The sequence below is a fragment of the Radiomyces spectabilis genome, assembly GCF_025331425.1.
Source record: "Radiomyces spectabilis strain NRRL 2753 chromosome Unknown BYT42scaffold_10, whole genome shotgun sequence".
Taxonomy (NCBI): Eukaryota; Fungi; Mucoromycota; class Mucoromycetes; order Mucorales; family Radiomycetaceae; genus Radiomyces; species Radiomyces spectabilis.
In genome coordinates, this window is record NW_026251935.1 from 439,861 (window position 1) to 459,045 (window position 19,185).

The following is a 19,185-nucleotide window of genomic DNA, read 5'->3' on the forward strand; positions in this document are numbered from 1 at the left end:
TCATTTCGACCTAAAACTGAGTTTCCATGTCCACTCGATGCGACGATTGAAGCGCCCCACTTGGACTAGTAGGATAACACCTTTGAGCTTGGCTGCTACCCAAAGTTTGCATCTGTTTACATATTCCATCAAATGGATTGATCGTACGATTGATAGAAATTTAAGCAGGTCAACTGGAGAAACGTGGACGTATGAAACGATCGAACATCAGGTGTATCAAAACTTTAGATAGCGCAACCCACGGGTAGACATAATGGACTCCCACTTTGCGAAATACTACTTTACAGGAAAAAGCTTATATGGACAGATATAGGTGCACCACATAGAAGCTCCAAAAACAGATGCACAGAATCAGCCGGCTTACGATAACTTCCGATAGATTAGTCTTTTGTATATTGTAGCTTCGGATGACTTGCACAATATTGCGTCTTGCTTTTTCTTCCTACTGCATCATGGGATGCTGGCTCCCACACTGCATGCGGCTTCTATTGCCCTGAGTGCAACTGGATGAATTTAGGAACTCGTGGACGTGGACGTAATTCTGCTGTTCTAGATGGTTATGAATGATCGATTTTCCATGAACTTAAAATAGGGCGCACAGTATAACCTAATTCAAATGGTATCCTTCCGGTCTATACAGACTTTAGCGCATTATTTAGTGCGGGCCAGCCGGTAATTGGAACGCAAGTCATATGCGCCAAATCTGTATGCTGTTTGATCAATTGTCTTCCCTTCAAATAAATAACCGCATTGTAGTTTCACCTTGTATGTGAGGGATGAGACCTTTGTAACGAACTTTTTTTTTTTCACACGATTCACTCATTGTCCGTTGGACAAGCTTTGCTCGAATGACCAGGTAGAAGATAATCACAAGTGAGTGTAATGACGCTTGAGGGCACTCGACCACCATGTGCCCGTTGTGTATACAGCATACATGGGCATGATAGCCCTATGGATGTCATTTCCCATATACTGCTGAAGCACAGTCCTACCAAACAGCTCTGATCGGGTGGTCAAATCGAAACTGAAGCGGCATGAATTACTGGAAGAAAAGAAGTGCAGTCTGCAAGGATCATCAAAGATGCCACTGACATATGCTACATTGACCTGAAAGGATTTCGCAATCGTTCCTAATGATTGTTCGAATTCTATTCCAGTATATTTATGAAGAGTGGTTAGCGTATTGTTCATGCGTCATTTTTGCTTCGACAGTAGGATAATGAACTTGGGAGAGGCAAAGCAAAAGAATTTCTTCATATCCTGTGAGAAAATTTTGCTTGGCCAAATGCAAGTGGTGGATGATTGGGTTGCTTACAAAAAAGAAGAGATAAGAAAGTTTGGCTCGATCAGTCATCTTTGGAATACAATGCACCTAAATGAGGTATAAGTTCCTCGTGAATTGGCGCAATCTGAGGCTCAACATTGATCATGAAACACAAACTACGGATGATGGTTTAATCGGTCGCTGTGGGTACCAAAAAAAAAAAAAAAAAAAAAAAAAAAGAAAACCGGCGATGACGCCAAAGCGTAGGAGCGATAGAGAGAAAAAAAATTTCTCAAGCGCATCTGTAATAGATAAGGACCATGTGACATAAGATGGATCCCGGATGAACGGTGGATTTGTGTTCGTTGGAACCAATAGGCGTCCGAGGCGGGGAATTTAAGGTTTTCAGCGGTGAATCTGGGGTAAGGATAAAGAAGTTCAAAGAAAAAATGAGTGTAAAGAAAGGTAAAAAAGTAACCGCTTTTGCGGTCAAAATGGATGGATCAGCAGCTGTCAAATAAGGTGACAATATAAGCAAGACCTGACAGCCGTGAAATGAATTAGGGTCCTTCCTGGAGTGAAGAGACACCCGCGGCAGCATTGCAGTTTATGGGAATGTTTTGAATTGGGCGTTTCCCAGAAAGCCAAAAATCGTGTTTCAAGCGAAACCATCTGACTTGACAAGCCGCAATACCATTGATGCGAGCGTCTGTCATTACTTTACAGCTTTTTGCTTGTTTGCATCAGTAGCCGGTGAATCTGAATGAATGAAAAAGATCGGCAAAGACCATCTTCTGGAGGTATTAAAAGCGGCAAACTCCGATCTTATATTTGACGCACTGAGGTGGTATATCAAGTTGCTGCTGAACATTGGCGAGATACGCAAAAATTTTAGGCTCCACCAAGTCCATCTGAGAAAGAAAAAAGCCGGATATCTTTCCCCAACGGAAAAAACATATAAATAAAAAGGTGGCTACAGTCATCTTTCAACTTTTTTTTCCTTTTGTTACTCAACCTCTCACTCTTCCAAAAAAACCTTCCCTTTAACCTCTCCTCCTTTCACCGTTTATTTTCTTTTCTTTTTTTTTTCCAAATCAACATGACTACCGAACAAGAACAGGTGGCTACTCATCCTGTCCCCGAACGCCTCCTGAATTCACCTGAATGTCCGACACCACACGTCGATTCCTTGGAGAAATACAAAGCCATGTGGACAGAAAGTGTCGAGCAACCCGAAAAGTTCTTTGGCAACGTAAGTTACGAATTCAATTATTAGGAATCCTTTCCTTTACGACCACTGCGCAACAAAGTTTTTCAACGGGGTGATGTTTTTGTTGATTTTAGCTTGCTCGCGAATTATTGATCTGGTCCAAGCCTTTCACGACGGTTCGTCACGGTTCGTTTGAACAAGGCGATGTTGCTTGGTTTTTGGAGGGAGAATTGAACGCTTCATATAACTGCGTTGATCGTCACGCGTTGAAGAATCCCAATAAAGTGGCTATCATCCATGAAGGTGACGAACCTGATCAAGTACGCAAGATTACGTACGGCGAATTGCTGCGCGATGTGTGCCGTATGGCCAACGTCTTGAAATCTTTGGGAGTGCGCAAAGGAGACAATGTCGCTATTTACATGCCCATGGTGCCGGAAACCATGGTGGCGATCTTGGCTTGTGCTCGTATCGGTGCGGTTCATTCCGTCGTGTTTGCTGGTTTCTCGGCTGAATCGCTTCGTGATCGTGTCATTGATTGCTCCGCTCGTATTGTGATCACCTCCGACGAAGGCCGTCGCGGTGGCAAGAACATTGCTACCAAACGTATTGTCGACGACGCTTTGCGCGACCATCAGACCCATGTTGAGCATGTGCTTGTGTTGCGCCGTACGGGTTCCCCTGTGCCTTGGGTCGAAGATCGCGATTTGTGGTGGCATGAAGAGATGGTCAAGGCCCGAGCCTTCTGTCCTCCGGAGCCCATGAACTCTGAAGATCCTCTTTTCTTGCTTTATACCTCCGGCTCCACCGGTGCCCCCAAGGGTATTCTTCACACCACCGGTGGTTACTTGCTGGGCGCCACCGCCACCGTGAAATATATTTTTGATTACCACGAGAATGATGTGTTCGCATGCATGGCCGACATTGGCTGGGTCACTGGCCACACTTACATTGTGTACGGTCCTTTGTCTCTCGGTGCTACCACGGTGCTTTTCGAATCCACCCCTACCTACCCTAACCCTTCGCGCTTCTGGGATCTTATCCAGAAACACAGAATCACCCAGTTTTATACCGCTCCGACGGCTATCCGTGCTCTCCGTCGTTTGGGTGATAAGTGGCTCGAAGGATACGATCTTTCCTCTTTGAGAGTGATTGGTTCCGTGGGTGAACCTATCAATCCGGAGGCTTGGGATTGGTACAACGAAAAGGTGGGTCAGAATCGCTGTGCGGTGGTCGATACCTACTGGCAGACCGAAACGGGTTCCATTATCATTAGCCCTCTGGCAGGTGCTACTCCTACCAAGCCTGGTTCGGCAACGTTCCCCTTCTTCGGTATCAAGCCTGTGATTCTTGATCCCACCACGGGCAAGGAAGTCGTAGCCACAGACGAAACTGGTGTACTCGCCATCCGTCAGCCTTGGCCTTCCATGGCTCGTACCGTGTACAACAATCATCACCGCTACATGGAAACTTACCTCAAGCCTTACCCTGGATTCTACTTTACCGGCGATGGTGCTTCGCGTGATAAAGATGGTTATATTTGGGTCCGTGGACGTGTGGATGGTAAGTGATGAGACCAATGATGCCAGTCAGGAGAACAGTGTACTTATTTTTCGACTGCATTAGATGTGATCAATGTGTCTGGTCACCGTCTTTCCACGGCCGAAATTGAATCCGCTCTTGTGCATCACCAAGCTGTGGCTGAGGCGGCGGTGATTGGTGGCCATGACGATTTGACTGGTCAATGTATCCACGCCTTTGTGTCGCTGAAGCCTCATATTGAAACGGCGGAAGGTTTGGAGAAGGAACTTACTTTACAGGTTCGCAAGATCATTGGTCCTTTCGCTACTCCCAAGCGCGTCTACATCATCCAAGATCATCCCAAGACTCGATCCGGCAAGATCATGCGCCGTATTCTTCGCAAGATCGTCAATGGTGAACAGGATCAGCTCGGTGACATCTCCACCTTGGCCGATCCTTCAGTGGTTCCCGTTTTGATCGACAAGGTTCGCTGCCGTCTATAAATTAGATGAAAAGATTCCCGACCTTTTTTTTCCTCCACCAACGGAGCACTATTTTTAATTTTTGTACAGACGTATTGCTTTTACCTCATAATAAAGAAAAAAGGAAAACTTGCTACCATGGATGTAATGAGTTCAAAGCAACAAGGATGGAAAGCGAGACTGTATTCTGTAGCAAAAACACAGATAAAGAAAAATAGTATCCCTTTAACGGCACAAATAATGGTCCATAAACCATATACAGCTATAAGCCATGCTCGTAGATTAATTACAGACCAACATTTGAAAGATGGCAATAAAGGTTTGTCGCCATCACCTGTGTGCTGTTTGGCAGCGGCAATCTTTGAAAATTGCCACAATGGCTTAAAATTTGCCGTGATATGCGGAGGATCAGTCACGGGCGATGACTTTCAAAAAATACTTACTCATCCTAAGCGATTCTGCGCGCATATGGATGATCAGTCTTATTCCCGTAATATGTACACCATCATGTGTCCACCAATTATAGAAAAAGGCAATGGCATTATTTGCAAGCTATTATTATGGGTGTGTAACGTTGACCTGCATAGTACCCTTTTTCCAATCCAATAATAAAAGGACGTCCATAGGGTCTGAAAGTCAAGCTATATGAGAATCAAGGCAAAAAGTTTCGGGCAATGGACTGGTAACCCCCAGTTTTGCTGGGATCCTTTGGGCTGGCGTTAATCGGAAGACTCCAGCCAGCGTTGTCCGCGGTGGCCGCGGAATAAGGAAACTAGATTACCAAATTAGGAAATCTCCAAATGTGTCCCAGACGGAAACCATGGACGACAGGAAGCCATGGCAGTGTCTGACACTCAATCACCGCTGGTATCCCGATCATTGGACATGTTTTGCCAGGAACTTTTTTTTCTGGAAAACCATGGGAAAATCGTTAAAAATTCTATTGCTCGCATTTGGGATAAAAAAGTGCCAAAGTACCTTTTTTTTTCCACTGTTCTTTTATTTTTCAATTTTTTTTATTTTTATTTTATTTTTAATCGTTCAACATGGTTGCTCAACGTGAACCCATTATTATTGATACCGACCCTGTAAGTTTCGTTTTATATTGATGGGCGATCATGTCGTACGACTGTAAAACAAAAAGGCATGATGGGGACCTGACATATTATTGCATGTGTAGGGCATTGATGATGCGCTTGCTATTTTCATGGCTCTTCTTTCGCCCGAAGTCGAAGTTCGAGCAATCACACTTACCCATGGCAACACTTCTCTTGAGCACGTCAAGCGCAATGCTGTCACTTTAATGCACGTTTTCGCCGAGCATCAAAAGCATCTTGGCATCGAAGTTCCCATTGACTCGTTGCCCGTACTTGCTGCCGGTAAGTAGCTTGTAAAAAAATGGCTTTCATGATACTGGCATTTATTTTTGTTGTTTTCTTAAAGGTTGCGACCGTCCTTTGAAGGCCGATCTCATCTCCGCCACATATTTCCATGGTGAAGATGGCATGGGTGAGGTCTATTCCAAGGTAATGGATTGCCTGGTATTTGGAGCGTTGGCCGGATGACTAATGGAATCATTGTATTTACCTACAGAATCTTCATAAAGCGCCTTCGGATTGGGAAAATCAGTTATTGCACAAGGCGGAGGAAAAGGTGGATAATGAATACAAGGATGGAGAACGTCCCGCATTCAAAACGACCCCACGCGATGCGGCCGACGAAATTTTGCATCAGCTCCGGGAAGCTCCACCGCTCACCATCAGCATTTTGGCGGTGGGTCCCTTGACGAACATTGCTCTGGCGTATCAGCGTGACCCTGTCGCTTTCGGTCGTGCGAAGCGCATCGTTATTATGGGAGGGTAAGTTTGTGAAAAAAAAAAAAGAATGGCTATTCGGAAAACCTGGGAAATCGTTGATGGCGGCGTATTAAATGGTTGAACGGAAACACCGATTATTTAGTGCAGTAGATGGTCCCGGCAACGTGACGCCCATGGCAGAATTCAATTTCCGGGCAGATGCTGATGCGGCCGATATTGTCATGTCATCGACCCAAGGATTCCAACATACACCTGAAGGTTACCAGCAGCGTCTGGATCTCATTAGCCAAAACAAACCCGCTCCTGCTCACGTGGTCGTCGTGCCTTTGGATGGTACGTAGAAAAAAAGCATCTATCTATCTTCTATTTACAGCAAATTTTCAATTGTGCTAATTTTTTTCATTTTTGTCTAGCCTCGGATGAAGGTGCTGTGACAAAGCAGGATTACGAGAAATACATTATTCCCGTAGACAAGAAGACTCCTGTCGCTACTTTCTGCAATGCCTTTTTGATCTGGACCTTTGAAACATGTTTCCGTTTGTATAACCTCGAATCTTTGGCCATGTAAGTTAGTTTTTTGCCTTGGCAATCCAATTCTGCCCAGGAAATTTATGATGGTTGTTTGTAGCTATGACGCATTTACTTTGTTGACTTTGATCGATATGACCGCGGACAAGGGCGACGGCAAGAATACCGAGACTTTGGATAAGCACTGGAGCTACAAGCATCTGGACATGCATGTGGAAACCAGCGGTATTTACACGACCGGCATGTGTGTATACGATCGTCGTTTGTGGGACGAAACCTCTTTTGACAATGGTGTGAATAACGTGCAAGTCATCACGAAGGGCGATGGTCGTCGTTTCAACCAATACATCTTGAACCGCGTTTTCGATGCCAACATTCAATTGTAGAAAAGAAATGTATTTTATTCTTGTAAATTTTTATTACTTCCAATTGACTTCAAATAATAATAGAGCCACTTGTGGCGTATCATATTTTGCAATGTTCCTTTTTTATTTTACCGTGCAGATCCCTTTCTATTTTCAAACAGCAGCGTTTTTCACTGATTTTCCAATTTGTCGCCAAAGTCCGACTGGGGTTTTACTATTTGCAAATGCTGTCAGATGCTCCGCATGCATGGGAAGCATGATTGGATCAACTACTGGTGCCCCCAAAAAAAGGAAAGACATCGTATTACCGTCAAGTGTTTTGTATCACATTTTCAACATGGTTGTTTATTTTTGTGATTGGAAAAACCAAAGAGAAAATCCATCCTGCAACCGGGATGGCTGTCGGCTGACGATGTTGAATCGCCATAAAAAAACAAAATATATAGAACAGAAAAGAAAGCGACTATCTAACATTATAAAATAGAAAGGTGCGGAATTAGGAAGAGCAAAAATGTAGAAAAAATGATTTTCTTGCAAATAGAAGGATATAATGAAAATTTAGAATGCAGTTTGTTGAAAACATGACATGAATGCCGAGGAAGAAGACACGCGCTTAGAACTTCAAAGCCTTGGGATGTTCCCACTGGAATTCGTCACGACCAAAGTGACCGTAAGCGGCAGTCTTTTGGTAGATGGGCTTGAAGAGGTCGAGTTCCTTCACAATCACACCAGGACGGAGGTCAAAGTTGTTGCGAATGATTTCAACCAAGTCAAGCTCGGGGTTGGTGGCAGTACCGTAAGTCTCAACAAAGATGGAAAGAGGTTCGGCGACACCAATGGCGTATGAAAGCTGGACAAGAGCTCTGCGGCAAAGCTTGGCGGCAATAAGGGACTTGGCGATCCAGCGGGCAGTGTAGGCAGCGGAACGATCGACCTTGGACCAATCCTTACCGGAGAAAGCACCACCACCGTGAGCACCCCAACCACCATAGGTATCGACAATGATCTTACGGCCGGTCAAACCAGCATCACCCTGAGGACCACCAATGATGAACTTGCCGGAAGGTTGCAAGTGGTAGACGGTGTCCTTCAAAAGATGTTCAGGAACCACGGGCTTGATGATGTGTTCCATCAAAGCCTTGCGCAAATCTTCCGTTTCAATCTCAGCGGCGTGTTGCACGGAAATGACAATGGTATCCACACGGAGAGGAATCATCGCACCGTTCTCGTTCTTGTATTCGATGGTGACCTGGGTCTTGGAATCGGGACGGAGCCAGCCAAGGGTGCCATCACGACGAAGGTCGGCCATACGGCGGTTAAGCTTGTGAGCCAAGACAATGGTCAAGGGCATCATCTCGGGAGTCTCATCAGTAGCATAACCGAACATGATACCTTGATCACCAGCACCAATATCTTCAATGTTGAAAGACTTTTGGACCAAACCTTGGGAAATATCAGGAGACTGTTGTTCAATGGCAACGAGCACATTGCAGGTCTTGTAGTCGAAACCCTTGTCGGAATCATCGTAACCAATCTGCTTGATGGCATTACGGATGATCTTTTGGTAGTCAAGGTTGGCCTTGGTTGTGATTTCACCGAAAACCATGATCATACCAGTCTTGGTAGCAGTTTCGCAAGCAACCTTGGAGAGGGGATCTTGCTCCAAGCAGGCATCGAGGATAGCATCGGACACTTGGTCACAAATCTTGTCTGTAATAAGGAAATGAAAAAAAAGAAAGGGGGAATAAGTTTAGTGACTCAGTTTTTACCAGGGCAACCCTTGAACAAGGAAAAAAAAAACCAAGACCATGACAACTTACCGGGATGACCCTCACCGACGGATTCAGAAGTGAAGAGGAAAGTGTTGTTGTTGCTGCTCATGCTACGGAGGATGGAAGGAGGAAAAAGGAAACGGGTTGGATAAAAAAGAGAGAGCTTCAAACAGTCTCCACCACCATCGCGATTATTTATTCTTTTTTTTTTTTTTTGCCTGAGCCACCCTCGCAAAATTCATGAGGCGAATCAAAATTTTTTTCTTTTTACCTTTTAAGCCAATCATATTCACCGAAAACTCAATCGCGACATCTCATCAGAAAAATTTGAGTGGGTTCTTTTTGGAACAAAAAAAAAAAAAAATAATGGGTCGGCGACGTCCACTATTCATTAGGTGCTGCTTGTTCTGAGTTAAGAAATCAAAAACAAAATAATCACCAGAAAATCTTAATACCTAAGTTTCACTGGTTCATCATGCTTGGGGGTTGGATGGTTCATATCATCTAGGTGTCGCTAGATGATTATATACAGTATAGTGGGATCTCTCTTGCGGAAAGGTTGCAAGTTGAACACAAGATGATTGCTTTGAGCAACGCAGGGCTCACTCCCCCCAAAAAAAAATTCATCATCACACTCGGTTTTTGTGTTTCATCGATGTGGCCCCGTCGTAGTGGGCCGTTACTTTTGCGGGCAGCCTATCAAAGGCACGTGTCAATCCATCACTGATGCTTTCCATCTCGTCTGGGGAAAAAAAAATATCTTGCGTTGCTGGGGGAAAACCTGGTTTCCAACGGACACTCGTTCCTTGTCAAATCCACACCCTGTATCCTGTTTTCCTCTGTTTTTTTTCCTTGTTAAGTCCCTCTTATCGGTGGCGGAAATAGGGGGTTCGGTGCAGCCACTGCAAGGGTAGAAATGCAGGACAGAAGCATCTATAAAAAAAATAATGATGGAAAAATCATTACAACCTTGCATAATGGGAATGCTTGTTGCCTAGCTGCAAGTCTTGGTTCGGTTTAATCTAAACGTACTATAATGTTAATAAACTGATGTATTTTCATCCTTTCTATAAGGTTAACGTTCACTTTTACTAGCATTCAATACTACATTACATTCCTTTATAGAACACAAAAAGGAGACCTTGTTCTTTTCGCCAACCTCTTTTTTTTTTTAGCTCCCTTGACAAATTCCAATCCCTAGTGAGTTTTTTTCCCCTGCTTTGACTGACGATGCTCCTTCTCCAATCAAGGCTCCATGAGTTTTTTTTTTTTTTTCCACTTTTTACTTTTCTTGACTTAGTGGCGAAAAGGGGAGAAGCCAAGAAAAAAAAATCCCGAATCCATGTATATATAATGCGAGATTTTGTGAAAAAGTAACAAGAGAATAATAGCTTGATTTTTGAAAAATCCATCATTATGCATAAACTCACTCTCGGACAATTATTTGTTCAACCTGTCATTCCCATTTCATTCATATTGAGTTTTTCAACTCTGATTGCCTTTTTCTTTTACTGTATTCGATCCGGCCGCGCCAAAAACGAGAAACAGGTCAGCTGGTTGCTCACGTTTGCTAGCAGTTTCGTTTGCACTTTCGCGTCGATTCCCTACTTTTGGCGATTTTGGTACTCAGGATGGGATATGCGATACGTTCAGGGCCAAACCAACTTTGATATGGCTCTGGTGTGCTTCTTTATCAGCTACCTCGTATTGGATCTTTCATTGGGTTCCCTCTATTACAAAAACCGCATTACAGTGGCTACCGGCTATGTCCATCATACTCTCTATGTTATCATTTTATTCTGGCTCATGCGACAGCGTTCGGCTTCCTTCTTTGTCGTCAATTCTCTACTGGAATTACCGACACTCATCCTGGCAGTAGGATCCCTGAAGCAGAAATGGCGATGTGATTTCCTGTTTGCGTTCACCTTTTTCTTACTACGACTCGTATTCCACGGCTGGATGATATTTGCTCTCAAGGATTCCCATCGCATCGACAAACTTTGGATGGTCGCCGTATGCATGTATCCTCTTCATCTGTATTGGTTTTATGGTACGTTTGCATCTTATGCCAACGGATGCCCGTGATAACAGTAAAACTTATATAACTATTTTCAAAATCATCACAGGCATCATTCGTCAACAGATCCGTGTTCATGCGAAATCAATCAAATGGATCCTGGGAGCCGCCGATGGGGCCAAGCACACATTAGAAAAGCGACCCAAGCATAATTTCCTCGATAAAATCATGTCCATCTAATCTCTACAAACCATTCCTGTATATAATACCTCGTCGTCTTATTGTACCTGCATTTCATTATAAAGCTTCAAATAATGTTTTTTTGTTTTAATTCGCAAGAACATTAATCGTACATCAGTCCCTGAGCCCACTGTTTTTCTACACTCGCATCATCCAAAACAGAAGAAAAAAAAGGGAAGAACAAATGAGAAAACAAGAAACCGCGCAAACGGTACCCTGAAAATCCCTTGCAGTAGGAAGCGGATTAGGAGAATAATAACCGGATGATTCTTGATTCAACCTCTTTCTTTTTGACAGTCGGTTACTTGTCAAGAACTGAGGAGCGTCTAAAAACAAACAGAACAGGAGAGAGAAAAAAGAACATGATGGTGTTTGAGTGTCAAGGTAATGGGAATTGTGGAAGCATTAAAGGAAGCTACGACTGCCACTGCCGAAACGTGAACCCAATTCCGTTGATCGTTTCAAAAGCTCATTCTTGGTTCTTCGATCCATGGGTTTGGAGCCCAACAAATCCTTTTCTCGATCAAAAGGTCGTTTCGATACATCCTCCTTGCCCTTGCTTGATTTCGCTTTTTTCCGGTGCATATCCATCAATGATTCCGCCCGTTTTGTTTTCTAAAGGGAATCGGAGAGCCTACAGTAAGTATCCCTTGCTTCCACTTTTTTATTCACAGCATGACAACACTTGCATTGTACTCTTCAAGATTCCTTCTTGTCTCGATATCCTGCATCGAAGGCGGGGCACGTGTTGGCGCTTTTTTCCGCTTGCCCAAGACCTCTTCTTGCTGTCGCTTTAATCGCTCGGCCGGTGTTTCTGTCCACACACTGGTATCTCGATCAGAAGCATCCATAATCTTATTGCTAAATGTACGGGACCGGGATGAATCGGCTACAACAGTCCAAAATGATCAGATACCAAACGACTCGTGTGATGACAATTGGAGGACCCTTTTACCTGTTTTTAAATAATCCAATTCAGGCGGCACCAGCATCCACTCTGGACGTTCGACTTTTTCTGATACACCCGACGCCTTCTACTCGCGCCGATAAAATGATCGAGATATAGTTCAAAACTTTTGCCGCGAACTGTCATTTTGTGTATGAATTTTTTACCTGTTCCAGTAATTCTTTGCTTCTTCGTGCTCTTTCTTCTATCTCTGCAATGGTGGACTGAATCCCACCTGCCTGTACCATAGTTTGAAATTCAGATATCCATTTTTAGTCAAAACTCCCAAAATACCAGTAAGTAGAAAAAAGCTTACCGCATCATTATCGTCACTGGAAGGAAGTTTCGGTCCAACAATATCGTCTTCATCTTCTTGTTGTGCATAAGCAGCGGCATCCCAGGCTGTCGGCATAGTAGGTCCCACCGGCCGTCGTCTTCGTCCTTCTTTACCACTGGAAGGTGCGGCTTTCTTGCGTTCTTCCAATAAATCCGGCGGTAGTGCAGGAACATAAGCATCGGCATCGGCATCGTCATCGTCGTCGTTCGCGTTATCGGCCGCAGGAGGGCTTCTGGGTGGTGAATGAGCTTGGTCTTCTTCGTTGTTTTCAGTGTCTCCTTGTCTTTTTTTCTCAATTAAGTGACTGGGAATGTACGGTCCAATATCATTTTGGGACGGCGCAACAGATGTTTCCTCTTCGCTCTCCTCGCTTTGACGTTGCTTTGCTTTCAGTAAATGTTCGGGAATGCTTGGACCGATCATGGTGAGACTGAACAAAAAGTCGAGTATTTGGCATTATCCAAAATTTCGCAGCATGACAGAAATTCGTGACTTGCAATTGGTCGCGGCTCAAAATGGCTAAGAGAATCAGGCAAAAAAACGTGCGGTGAAGCTGTCCCAGTCTCACAGAGAAGAGCCATGAGTCTTCATGTACGCCATCGGTCCAGTTTAGCCCTTGTTGGAGGCGCAGTAGCTGGTATTACACTTGTTGCGGCTGTCTCGTATTTGTATCGTCATCGTGGGTCTTCGACAGGCGAGACTTCTTCAGACACACCCCAGCCTTCAAACCGGTTACGACGATCAAGGCATATCCGTCGACGGAGACAAATTCGAAGGCAATTGGACCAAATAGCTGAAGCACCAACGCCGACTCCTGGTTCCGATTCAGAAGACGAAGCGGAAAGTAACCGACTACTGTCCCTGTTCAAGGAGTGGAGTGACGATGACAGTAAAAACCTGCTAAACCTACTTTATGCCATTTCGGATAATCAATCACGGAAAGGTATGGGAGAAGGGCGCGAGGCCAAAACAGGAATAAACAACAATCTTCTTGTCAGACAAGTAAATGCTAACGGAGTGTAATGAATTTATTCTGCTTTGGGTTGGATTTAGAAGGATTCATCCACCGTAAGTGTGTTGTCAACGTTGGAGTAAAAGTTGCGATGTCATATGCAGAAATATTAAACGCGCCGACATACCCGCAGGTGGTATTACTTGTAATAAATGTAGTGTATCACCTATTCGCGGAGTACGATACAAATGTGCCAACTGCGTGGATTTCGATCTTTGCGAGATGTGCGAAGGTGGCAATAGTCACGCTAACACGCACGTTTTCTTGAAGATTCGCATACCCATTCCGCCCCTGGCCAACCCTCGAAGCGCACTTTTGCCCAGTTTCTATCCTGGGAAGAACCATAATCGCCCGGCATTGACAGCAGAAAAGTTCCGTGAACTCCAAAGCAAATCCCACTGTAAGTAAAAATCTCACCGCCTTAACTATACCATCCAGTATATCAATGTGGAAGTCGAATTCATGCAATTTTTTTTATTGATGTAGTTGACCAAGTGGAACTGGAAGCTTTGTATGAGCAGTTCAAGTCACTATCGACAGTGGATAAGGATGAAGGGGGCATCAACAGGGAAACGTTTGAACAATGTCTGGGCCCACTGGGATTAGAGAAGAATCTGATCACCGAGCGGATTTTCGCCTTTTTTGATCAGGACCGTGATGGTGTGATCAATTTCTCCGAGCTTGTCAGCGGTTTAAGCGTTCTATGCAAAGGCAACTTAGACGAGAAAATAGAATGTAAGTCTTCCAGATGATCTCCTATGCAGCTAGCTTTGTTCTTTTTTTACATGATCGGTAAGGAAAAAAAATCTTAATTCCTGTTCTTTTGGGTGAAATTAGATGCATTCAAAGGATACGATTTGGATGAAGATGGCTATATCTCTCGCGATGAACTGTACTGCATGTACAAGTCGTACTTTTACCTGTCGATGGAATTGGTGCGCGATGTTGTCAGTGCCATGGAAGACGAAATGATGGATACGTTTGAGTTTTCCGCCTCGCAACCTGTCAGTGCCGCTTTCAATGTGGCGATGCCTCAGTCATCTTCAGGTCGCAGTGACCATGGAGGTGACCAAGCAGGAGACGCAGGAGGTCAAGAGTCGTCCCCATCAAGGCATCCGTATCCCCTCAAGGAGGATCATTTTGCACAACAGTATGCACAAGAAGCAACACATGCCGAATCTTCCTTCCACCACGACTCAGGGATGGATAATGCATACGATAAACAAGGTCACGCCGATTATCCGTTCAGGAACGACGACCATTCCATGATCCATCGACGAAAAGACAAGCAACCCTTGGCCACAGCCAATCCCAAACGGGTATGGGAAGAAAAGTTCCCCATCATGGAAACCATGTCACAAGACGCTATCAATGAAATGGTGGACAAAACCTTCAAGAGTATCGACACGCAACGTCCAGGTTATATCAGCTTTGAAGAGTTTAAACAATGTGTACAGACCGATGCCAGTATTGTCAGTTGGTTTGAAGCCTTAGGAACTGTCTTTTGATTGGAGGGTCTATTATTTTAGTTGGTATTGTTTTCCTCTTTTTATTTTTGTTATCATTACTATCATTTAGTAGCCTTCTTTGCACAAGTACCATCATCACGGTCCTGGACGGTTTCCGTGACATCGCCATAGATATCGAAACGACGCTGTCCATACAATGGAATATTTGTACGAATAGACTTGATTTCCTCAGGGTCTACATCATCATACAGGTCGTTTTCCCCCCTTGTTAATACTTATTCTTCTTTCATGTCATCAAAAAAAGTGCCTCGTCACTTACCGATATTCGCATAAACAATTGCCTCTTTTTCATCGCATGTTGCAATTACTTCGCCTCTATAGTCATGGGTAAGATAAAATGCCTGCCAGTGGACATCATTGGTTAGGTATACCTTGGATTCACCACAGTCGAGTGACCCCACGCATGATAGGAAGCGTTGGTATCCAAAGCTGGTGAGCAGGCAGCAACATAAATTTGATTGTCCACGGCTCTGCGAATTTTTTTTAGCATCGTGATTGAGCGATTTCAATTGCGAAGGAATACTAACCTCGCACGTTGTAAGAGTTCCCAATGCATAGGGCCGGTAGTGGTATTAAATGCGCCGGGATAAATCATTGCCATGCATCCTTTTCTCGCCGCAATCATAGCCATTTCAGGGAATCTGTGGGAGAATACTAGTGTCAGCTTCGCTCAAGGATTTCAAGGGGACTGACAGATAAAGGGTTTACCGAATATCGTAACAAATGCCCACACCAATTTTGCCGTATTCTGAGATGCTTTCCTTTGAGTTGGATCCTCTTTATTGTGTATCCATCCATGCTTTCCAACACTTACTTGTAGTAACGTGAGTCAAGTGGTTACCGCCCGTCAAGGTCTCGCTTTCCTAAAACAGAGGGTCAGAATGGAGAGTGTTTATCATTGATCTTAAAGGACTCATTGTACCTTAAAGGTAATCTTTCCTGGGACATCAATATCAAAAAGATGCACTTTACGATGCACTGCAATCATCTTTCCCTCAGGATCATACACAGTCAGCGTGTTGAAGACATTGCCACTGGTGTTATCGCGTTCAGGGATGGAACCTAGCTGATCCTTAAGCACCTAATGTTTTTATACCATCCCCTATTCCACCAAATTCACCTCCAAATAAATAAATTCCCGCTTCCTATAGATGCAATCGAGCATAGATTTCATTAGTTGCCTGAGCCTGATGCATATAAGCTTTTTACTTGGGCTTCCTTATGAATACCTTTGCAACGCCCGACAGCATGTTGACGGATTCACTGTTATCGAGCGATTCAGCGTATTCAGGGAAAAACTTTGTTCCATAAGGTGAATTAAAACATTCCTGCAAAAGACGATGCGAAGTGATTAGAAACCGCAGTGAGGAAACAAAGCGCTTTGCTTGGAAACATACAGGTAAGACAACTACATTGGCTCCATTGCCCGCGGCCTCGAGGACCTTTTGGCGAGCCAACTGGAGGTTTTTCTGCTTGTCACTACCAGTGCCTCCCAATTGAATGAGAGCTAATTTAAAAGGGGAAGCTGAATTAAGACAGGTGGACATGGCACGTTGAGAAACTCGAAAGAAACGGTTCAAGTTCATTATCATCAAAAAATTCACAAATGAGAAATCTAATTTGTCCACAAGGTAGGATCGGTTCTCTCACGCAGACCGCCATACAATCTCCGCTTTCAAGTCAGCACTTTCATCATCTTTTACATCTTTGTCTGTGCCGCATGATGGCTACTGCCACTGTCGACAAGGCACCAATGCATGATAATACAATGAGACAAAGAAGAATTCCGTGAGTCGCGTTCATATGATGATCTTGAAATATATCAGAGGCAAAGGCCACACCGTCCACTGAAAGCGTAATATCCACATCCTTGGCTGTGGAACTGCGACAACACGCCGCCGCATCGGCAAAGCCTATTCTGCCTTTGCCAGTATCATCGGTTCGTCCACGATCAAATATGACCGTTTTGCCGCGTAGAAGCGTGTTGCCAAGGATCGTCGCCATCGTTTGGCCTCCACCACCGTCGGATAGACCGGTCCAACTGATATTCACCCACTGTGGCGGGTTATCGACTTGACGTAGCGTAAACAGGTTTTCTAGGGCCACCGAAACTGGCTGGCCATTAAGAGCGACCGCAACTGTTGTATTGTAGTTGATTGTCACTGCATTCATTGGCACTGTGAGTTGCGAATGTTCAAGCCAAAATGCTTGCTCTTGCTCCTTGGAAATATCCGACCCAAATTCCACCACTTTCGACTTCCATAATGCATGCAGCAAAACTTGTAAATTCTTTGCGACAAGAAACGAAAAGTCCAAATCAATGAATCGATCCAATGTTCAGTTGTTAAAAAAAGAAAGTAGCTTACCTCGGTGCTCAAAATGAGATCGCTGGACCCCGTGTCAATAATAGCGCGAGGGACATTTAAGTTTTGCATGCCTTCGACGACCTGACCGTTGATGAGGAAATGGTCCACCGTGACTTGATAGTACCGGCTTTCAGTCAAGGGGACCCAGTGGATGTCCGAGGCAATGGAATGACTCGGGTACCCTCCTAGCCACAAATGGCCCGCACGATCGCAAGGTTGAGTTGCGGGTTGCAATTCGGTGCGTTGGTCGATAGGTGAGGTGACTGTATGAAAGACATCGGCAAAAGATTGGTCAACGGCTGCTTTCGGGCAGAGCTGGTATGTGAAAGCATTCGGAGCGCCTCTTTGGTGTCGGATCGCGTCAAAAAGGGTTTGACTGAACTGCAGTGAATTGTGGTGGTTCGCTTTCAAATCGCCGGTGGATTCTAAAGAGCCGCGTGTACGCGTCTGAAGCGAGGCATAAGCCATCCCCCATATGCCTTGGTTCTTCGGGCACTGGCGAACAAAGAATCCTTGATGCTGCGCAATCAGATCAATTCTCGCAAACACTTCTTGATTCTCGATATCGATTACTTGGCCCGTAGCATAGCCTTGCCAACCAACGCGTGTTTTCATATTGCCGTACGTAGCATTCACACTGTTGCTTTTCATCTGCTCAACGGGGGGCGCGGGTAGATAGGGTTTGTCGACAAACGTACAGTTTCCATCACTACATAAATCTGAAATCACAGCAACGTTCGCAGAACCGGTATCGATGACCATGTGCATCTAAATATTCCTTTAATTCGATGCATCTTTTTTTCTATATTTGCCCGTTGAACCACTTACAGGCGTAGATTTCACATTGAGTGTGACGTGATAAGCACACTGAGACGTTCCATGCAAGTCAAAGTGAGCGGTCCATGGACGTACATCGGGTGCTACTGCATCGTTCATAACAGAAAAAAGCAACAAAATCAACACAAAGTATCATTGTGTACAGTATAGATTTATGAAATGGTATTATGATATTTGTAGCTTCGGCGAAATTAAACAATTTTTTTTTTTTTTTGTAGTTTCAATACAAAACAAATACTTGAATTGCTTGTCCATTTATCGTGTACATACAAAGCTTAACATATGGTACGAGGGTGTCCTTTCACTTGTCAGGTGGATTTGTCACGTCAGCAGTGCATTCGCGTAATATGAAATAACTATTGGATCCGCATCAAGTGAGCATACTAAAGAACTTTGGATCAGTTTTCCTTATCTCTTTTACACATTTCAATGCTTATTATTGTCCCATGAGGTTGCTCCGCAACAAGATCGGACCAGTAACTTGCTACTGGCTATTTGCAGGCAACTGCGCAGCTTATTATTTTTCGGCTTGAATTAAATTCAGAAAAAAGAAAGCCAAGTGGTGCAATAAGCTGGATGGGAGATCATATGATAGGGCGTTTTTCTCTTTACATACCACATCTAGAAAATAACCGAATAATACCATTTTTGACAAGTCGAGGATCCAATGACAAGAGAGAATGGCCTCTCAATGAGAATATAGTACATATTCTCTGCTGGTCGGTCAGAAGACACATGTGGTATTTGAATGAGCCTATGCTGTTCATTCTTCGACTGATGCATCCGCATGGTACAAGCCCATTTTTGAAAAAAATCGTTTGACTAAAAGAGTATTTCGCTTATATTTCAAATGGATTAAATCAACAAACAATAACGGAGTAGCAAAATAGCACAACATACTAATAAGGTTAGAGTTTGTGGATGTTGGCGGTTCACTTGCAT

General features: G+C 44.1%; 7 protein-coding genes across 7 annotated transcripts; 4 read left to right on the top strand and 3 right to left on the bottom strand.

Moving 5' to 3' along the window:
- Positions 1 to 2,272: 2,272 nt before the first annotated feature.
- BYT42DRAFT_599611 (acetyl-coenzyme A synthetase) lies at positions 2,273 to 4,710 on the top strand. The gene is made up of 3 exons (XM_051570987.1): positions 2,273 to 2,516; positions 2,609 to 4,037; positions 4,101 to 4,710. Exons 1-3 carry the CDS (start codon positions 2,364 to 2,366, stop codon positions 4,496 to 4,498), a joined length of 1,980 nt encoding a protein of 659 aa, XP_051420970.1. The 5' UTR covers positions 2,273 to 2,363; the 3' UTR covers positions 4,499 to 4,710.
- A 602-nt stretch (positions 4,711 to 5,312) lies between these two features.
- BYT42DRAFT_578211 (Inosine/uridine-preferring nucleoside hydrolase domain-containing protein) lies at positions 5,313 to 7,284 on the top strand. The gene is made up of 8 exons (XM_051569264.1): positions 5,313 to 5,386; positions 5,456 to 5,565; positions 5,658 to 5,856; positions 5,921 to 6,003; positions 6,071 to 6,336; positions 6,437 to 6,627; positions 6,708 to 6,858; positions 6,923 to 7,284. The coding sequence occupies exons 2-8, from the start codon at positions 5,524 to 5,526 to the stop codon at positions 7,206 to 7,208; spliced, it is 1,218 nt and encodes a 405-aa protein (XP_051420971.1). The 5' UTR covers positions 5,313 to 5,386; positions 5,456 to 5,523; the 3' UTR covers positions 7,209 to 7,284.
- Positions 7,285 to 7,308: 24 nt separating this feature from the next.
- Positions 7,309 to 9,118, bottom strand: BYT42DRAFT_578213 (S-adenosylmethionine synthase). The gene is made up of 2 exons (XM_051569265.1): positions 9,008 to 9,118; positions 7,309 to 8,897 (listed from the first exon to the last, which is right to left on the bottom strand). Exons 1-2 carry the CDS (start codon positions 9,066 to 9,068, stop codon positions 7,801 to 7,803), a joined length of 1,158 nt encoding a protein of 385 aa, XP_051420972.1. The 5' UTR covers positions 9,069 to 9,118; the 3' UTR covers positions 7,309 to 7,800.
- A 1,257-nt stretch (positions 9,119 to 10,375) lies between these two features.
- On the top strand, positions 10,376 to 11,216 carry BYT42DRAFT_547887 (uncharacterized protein; the record flags this gene model as incomplete). Its single annotated transcript, XM_051565977.1, has 2 exons — positions 10,376 to 11,009; positions 11,086 to 11,216. 2 exons carry the CDS (start codon positions 10,376 to 10,378, stop codon positions 11,214 to 11,216), a joined length of 765 nt encoding a protein of 254 aa, XP_051420973.1.
- Positions 11,217 to 11,282: 66 nt separating this feature from the next.
- BYT42DRAFT_578217 (uncharacterized protein) lies at positions 11,283 to 12,936 on the bottom strand. The gene is made up of 5 exons (XM_051569266.1): positions 12,479 to 12,936; positions 12,330 to 12,401; positions 12,172 to 12,250; positions 11,906 to 12,105; positions 11,283 to 11,831 (listed from the first exon to the last, which is right to left on the bottom strand). Exons 1-5 carry the CDS (start codon positions 12,920 to 12,922, stop codon positions 11,622 to 11,624), a joined length of 1,005 nt encoding a protein of 334 aa, XP_051420974.1. The 5' UTR covers positions 12,923 to 12,936; the 3' UTR covers positions 11,283 to 11,621.
- A 142-nt stretch (positions 12,937 to 13,078) lies between these two features.
- On the top strand, positions 13,079 to 15,019 carry BYT42DRAFT_616052 (uncharacterized protein; the record flags this gene model as incomplete). Its single annotated transcript, XM_051572026.1, has 5 exons — positions 13,079 to 13,442; positions 13,553 to 13,567; positions 13,645 to 13,911; positions 13,998 to 14,246; positions 14,349 to 15,019. 5 exons carry the CDS (start codon positions 13,079 to 13,081, stop codon positions 15,017 to 15,019), a joined length of 1,566 nt encoding a protein of 521 aa, XP_051420975.1.
- Positions 15,020 to 15,081: 62 nt separating this feature from the next.
- BYT42DRAFT_594763 (carbon-nitrogen hydrolase) lies at positions 15,082 to 16,587 on the bottom strand (the record flags this gene model as incomplete). Its single annotated transcript, XM_051570794.1, has 10 exons — positions 15,082 to 15,215; positions 15,300 to 15,355; positions 15,412 to 15,510; positions 15,568 to 15,681; positions 15,749 to 15,788; positions 15,855 to 15,903; positions 15,963 to 16,102; positions 16,161 to 16,185; positions 16,270 to 16,368; positions 16,438 to 16,587. 10 exons carry the CDS (start codon positions 16,585 to 16,587, stop codon positions 15,082 to 15,084), a joined length of 906 nt encoding a protein of 301 aa, XP_051420976.1.
- Positions 16,588 to 19,185: the final 2,598 nt, after the last annotated feature.

What these genes read in the sequence shown, in the direction of transcription:
- BYT42DRAFT_599611 (XM_051570987.1), top strand. Translation starts at nt 2,364, where the DNA reads ATGACTACCGAACAAGAACAGGTGGCTACTCATCCTGTCCCCGAACGC. An exon ending in CCGAAAAGTTCTTTGGCAAC is followed by an intron (nt 2,517 to 2,608) that starts GTAAGTTACGAA and finishes TGTTGATTTTAG; the next exon opens with CTTGCTCGCGAATTATTGAT. An exon ending in GGTCCGTGGACGTGTGGATG is followed by an intron (nt 4,038 to 4,100) that starts GTAAGTGATGAG and finishes CGACTGCATTAG; the next exon opens with ATGTGATCAATGTGTCTGGT.
- BYT42DRAFT_578211 (XM_051569264.1), top strand. Translation starts at nt 5,524, where the DNA reads ATGGTTGCTCAACGTGAACCCATTATTATTGATACCGACCCT. An exon ending in TTATTATTGATACCGACCCT is followed by an intron (nt 5,566 to 5,657) that starts GTAAGTTTCGTT and finishes TTGCATGTGTAG; the next exon opens with GGCATTGATGATGCGCTTGC. An exon ending in TGGGTGAGGTCTATTCCAAG is followed by an intron (nt 6,004 to 6,070) that starts GTAATGGATTGC and finishes ATTTACCTACAG; the next exon opens with AATCTTCATAAAGCGCCTTC.
- BYT42DRAFT_578213 (XM_051569265.1), bottom strand. Translation starts at nt 9,068, where the DNA reads ATGAGCAGCAACAACAACACTTTCCTCTTCACTTCTGAATCCGTCGGT. An exon ending in CGTCGGTGAGGGTCATCCCG is followed by an intron (nt 8,898 to 9,007) that starts GTAAGTTGTCAT and finishes TCCTTATTACAG; the next exon opens with ACAAGATTTGTGACCAAGTG.
- BYT42DRAFT_578217 (XM_051569266.1), bottom strand. Translation starts at nt 12,922, where the DNA reads ATGATCGGTCCAAGCATTCCCGAACATTTACTGAAAGCAAAGCAACGT. An exon ending in ATTGGATTATTTAAAAACAG is followed by an intron (nt 12,106 to 12,171) that starts GTAAAAGGGTCC and finishes GGACTGTTGTAG; the next exon opens with CCGATTCATCCCGGTCCCGT. An exon ending in GGAATCTTGAAGAGTACAAT is followed by an intron (nt 11,832 to 11,905) that starts GCAAGTGTTGTC and finishes GATTCCCTTTAG; the next exon opens with AAAACAAAACGGGCGGAATC.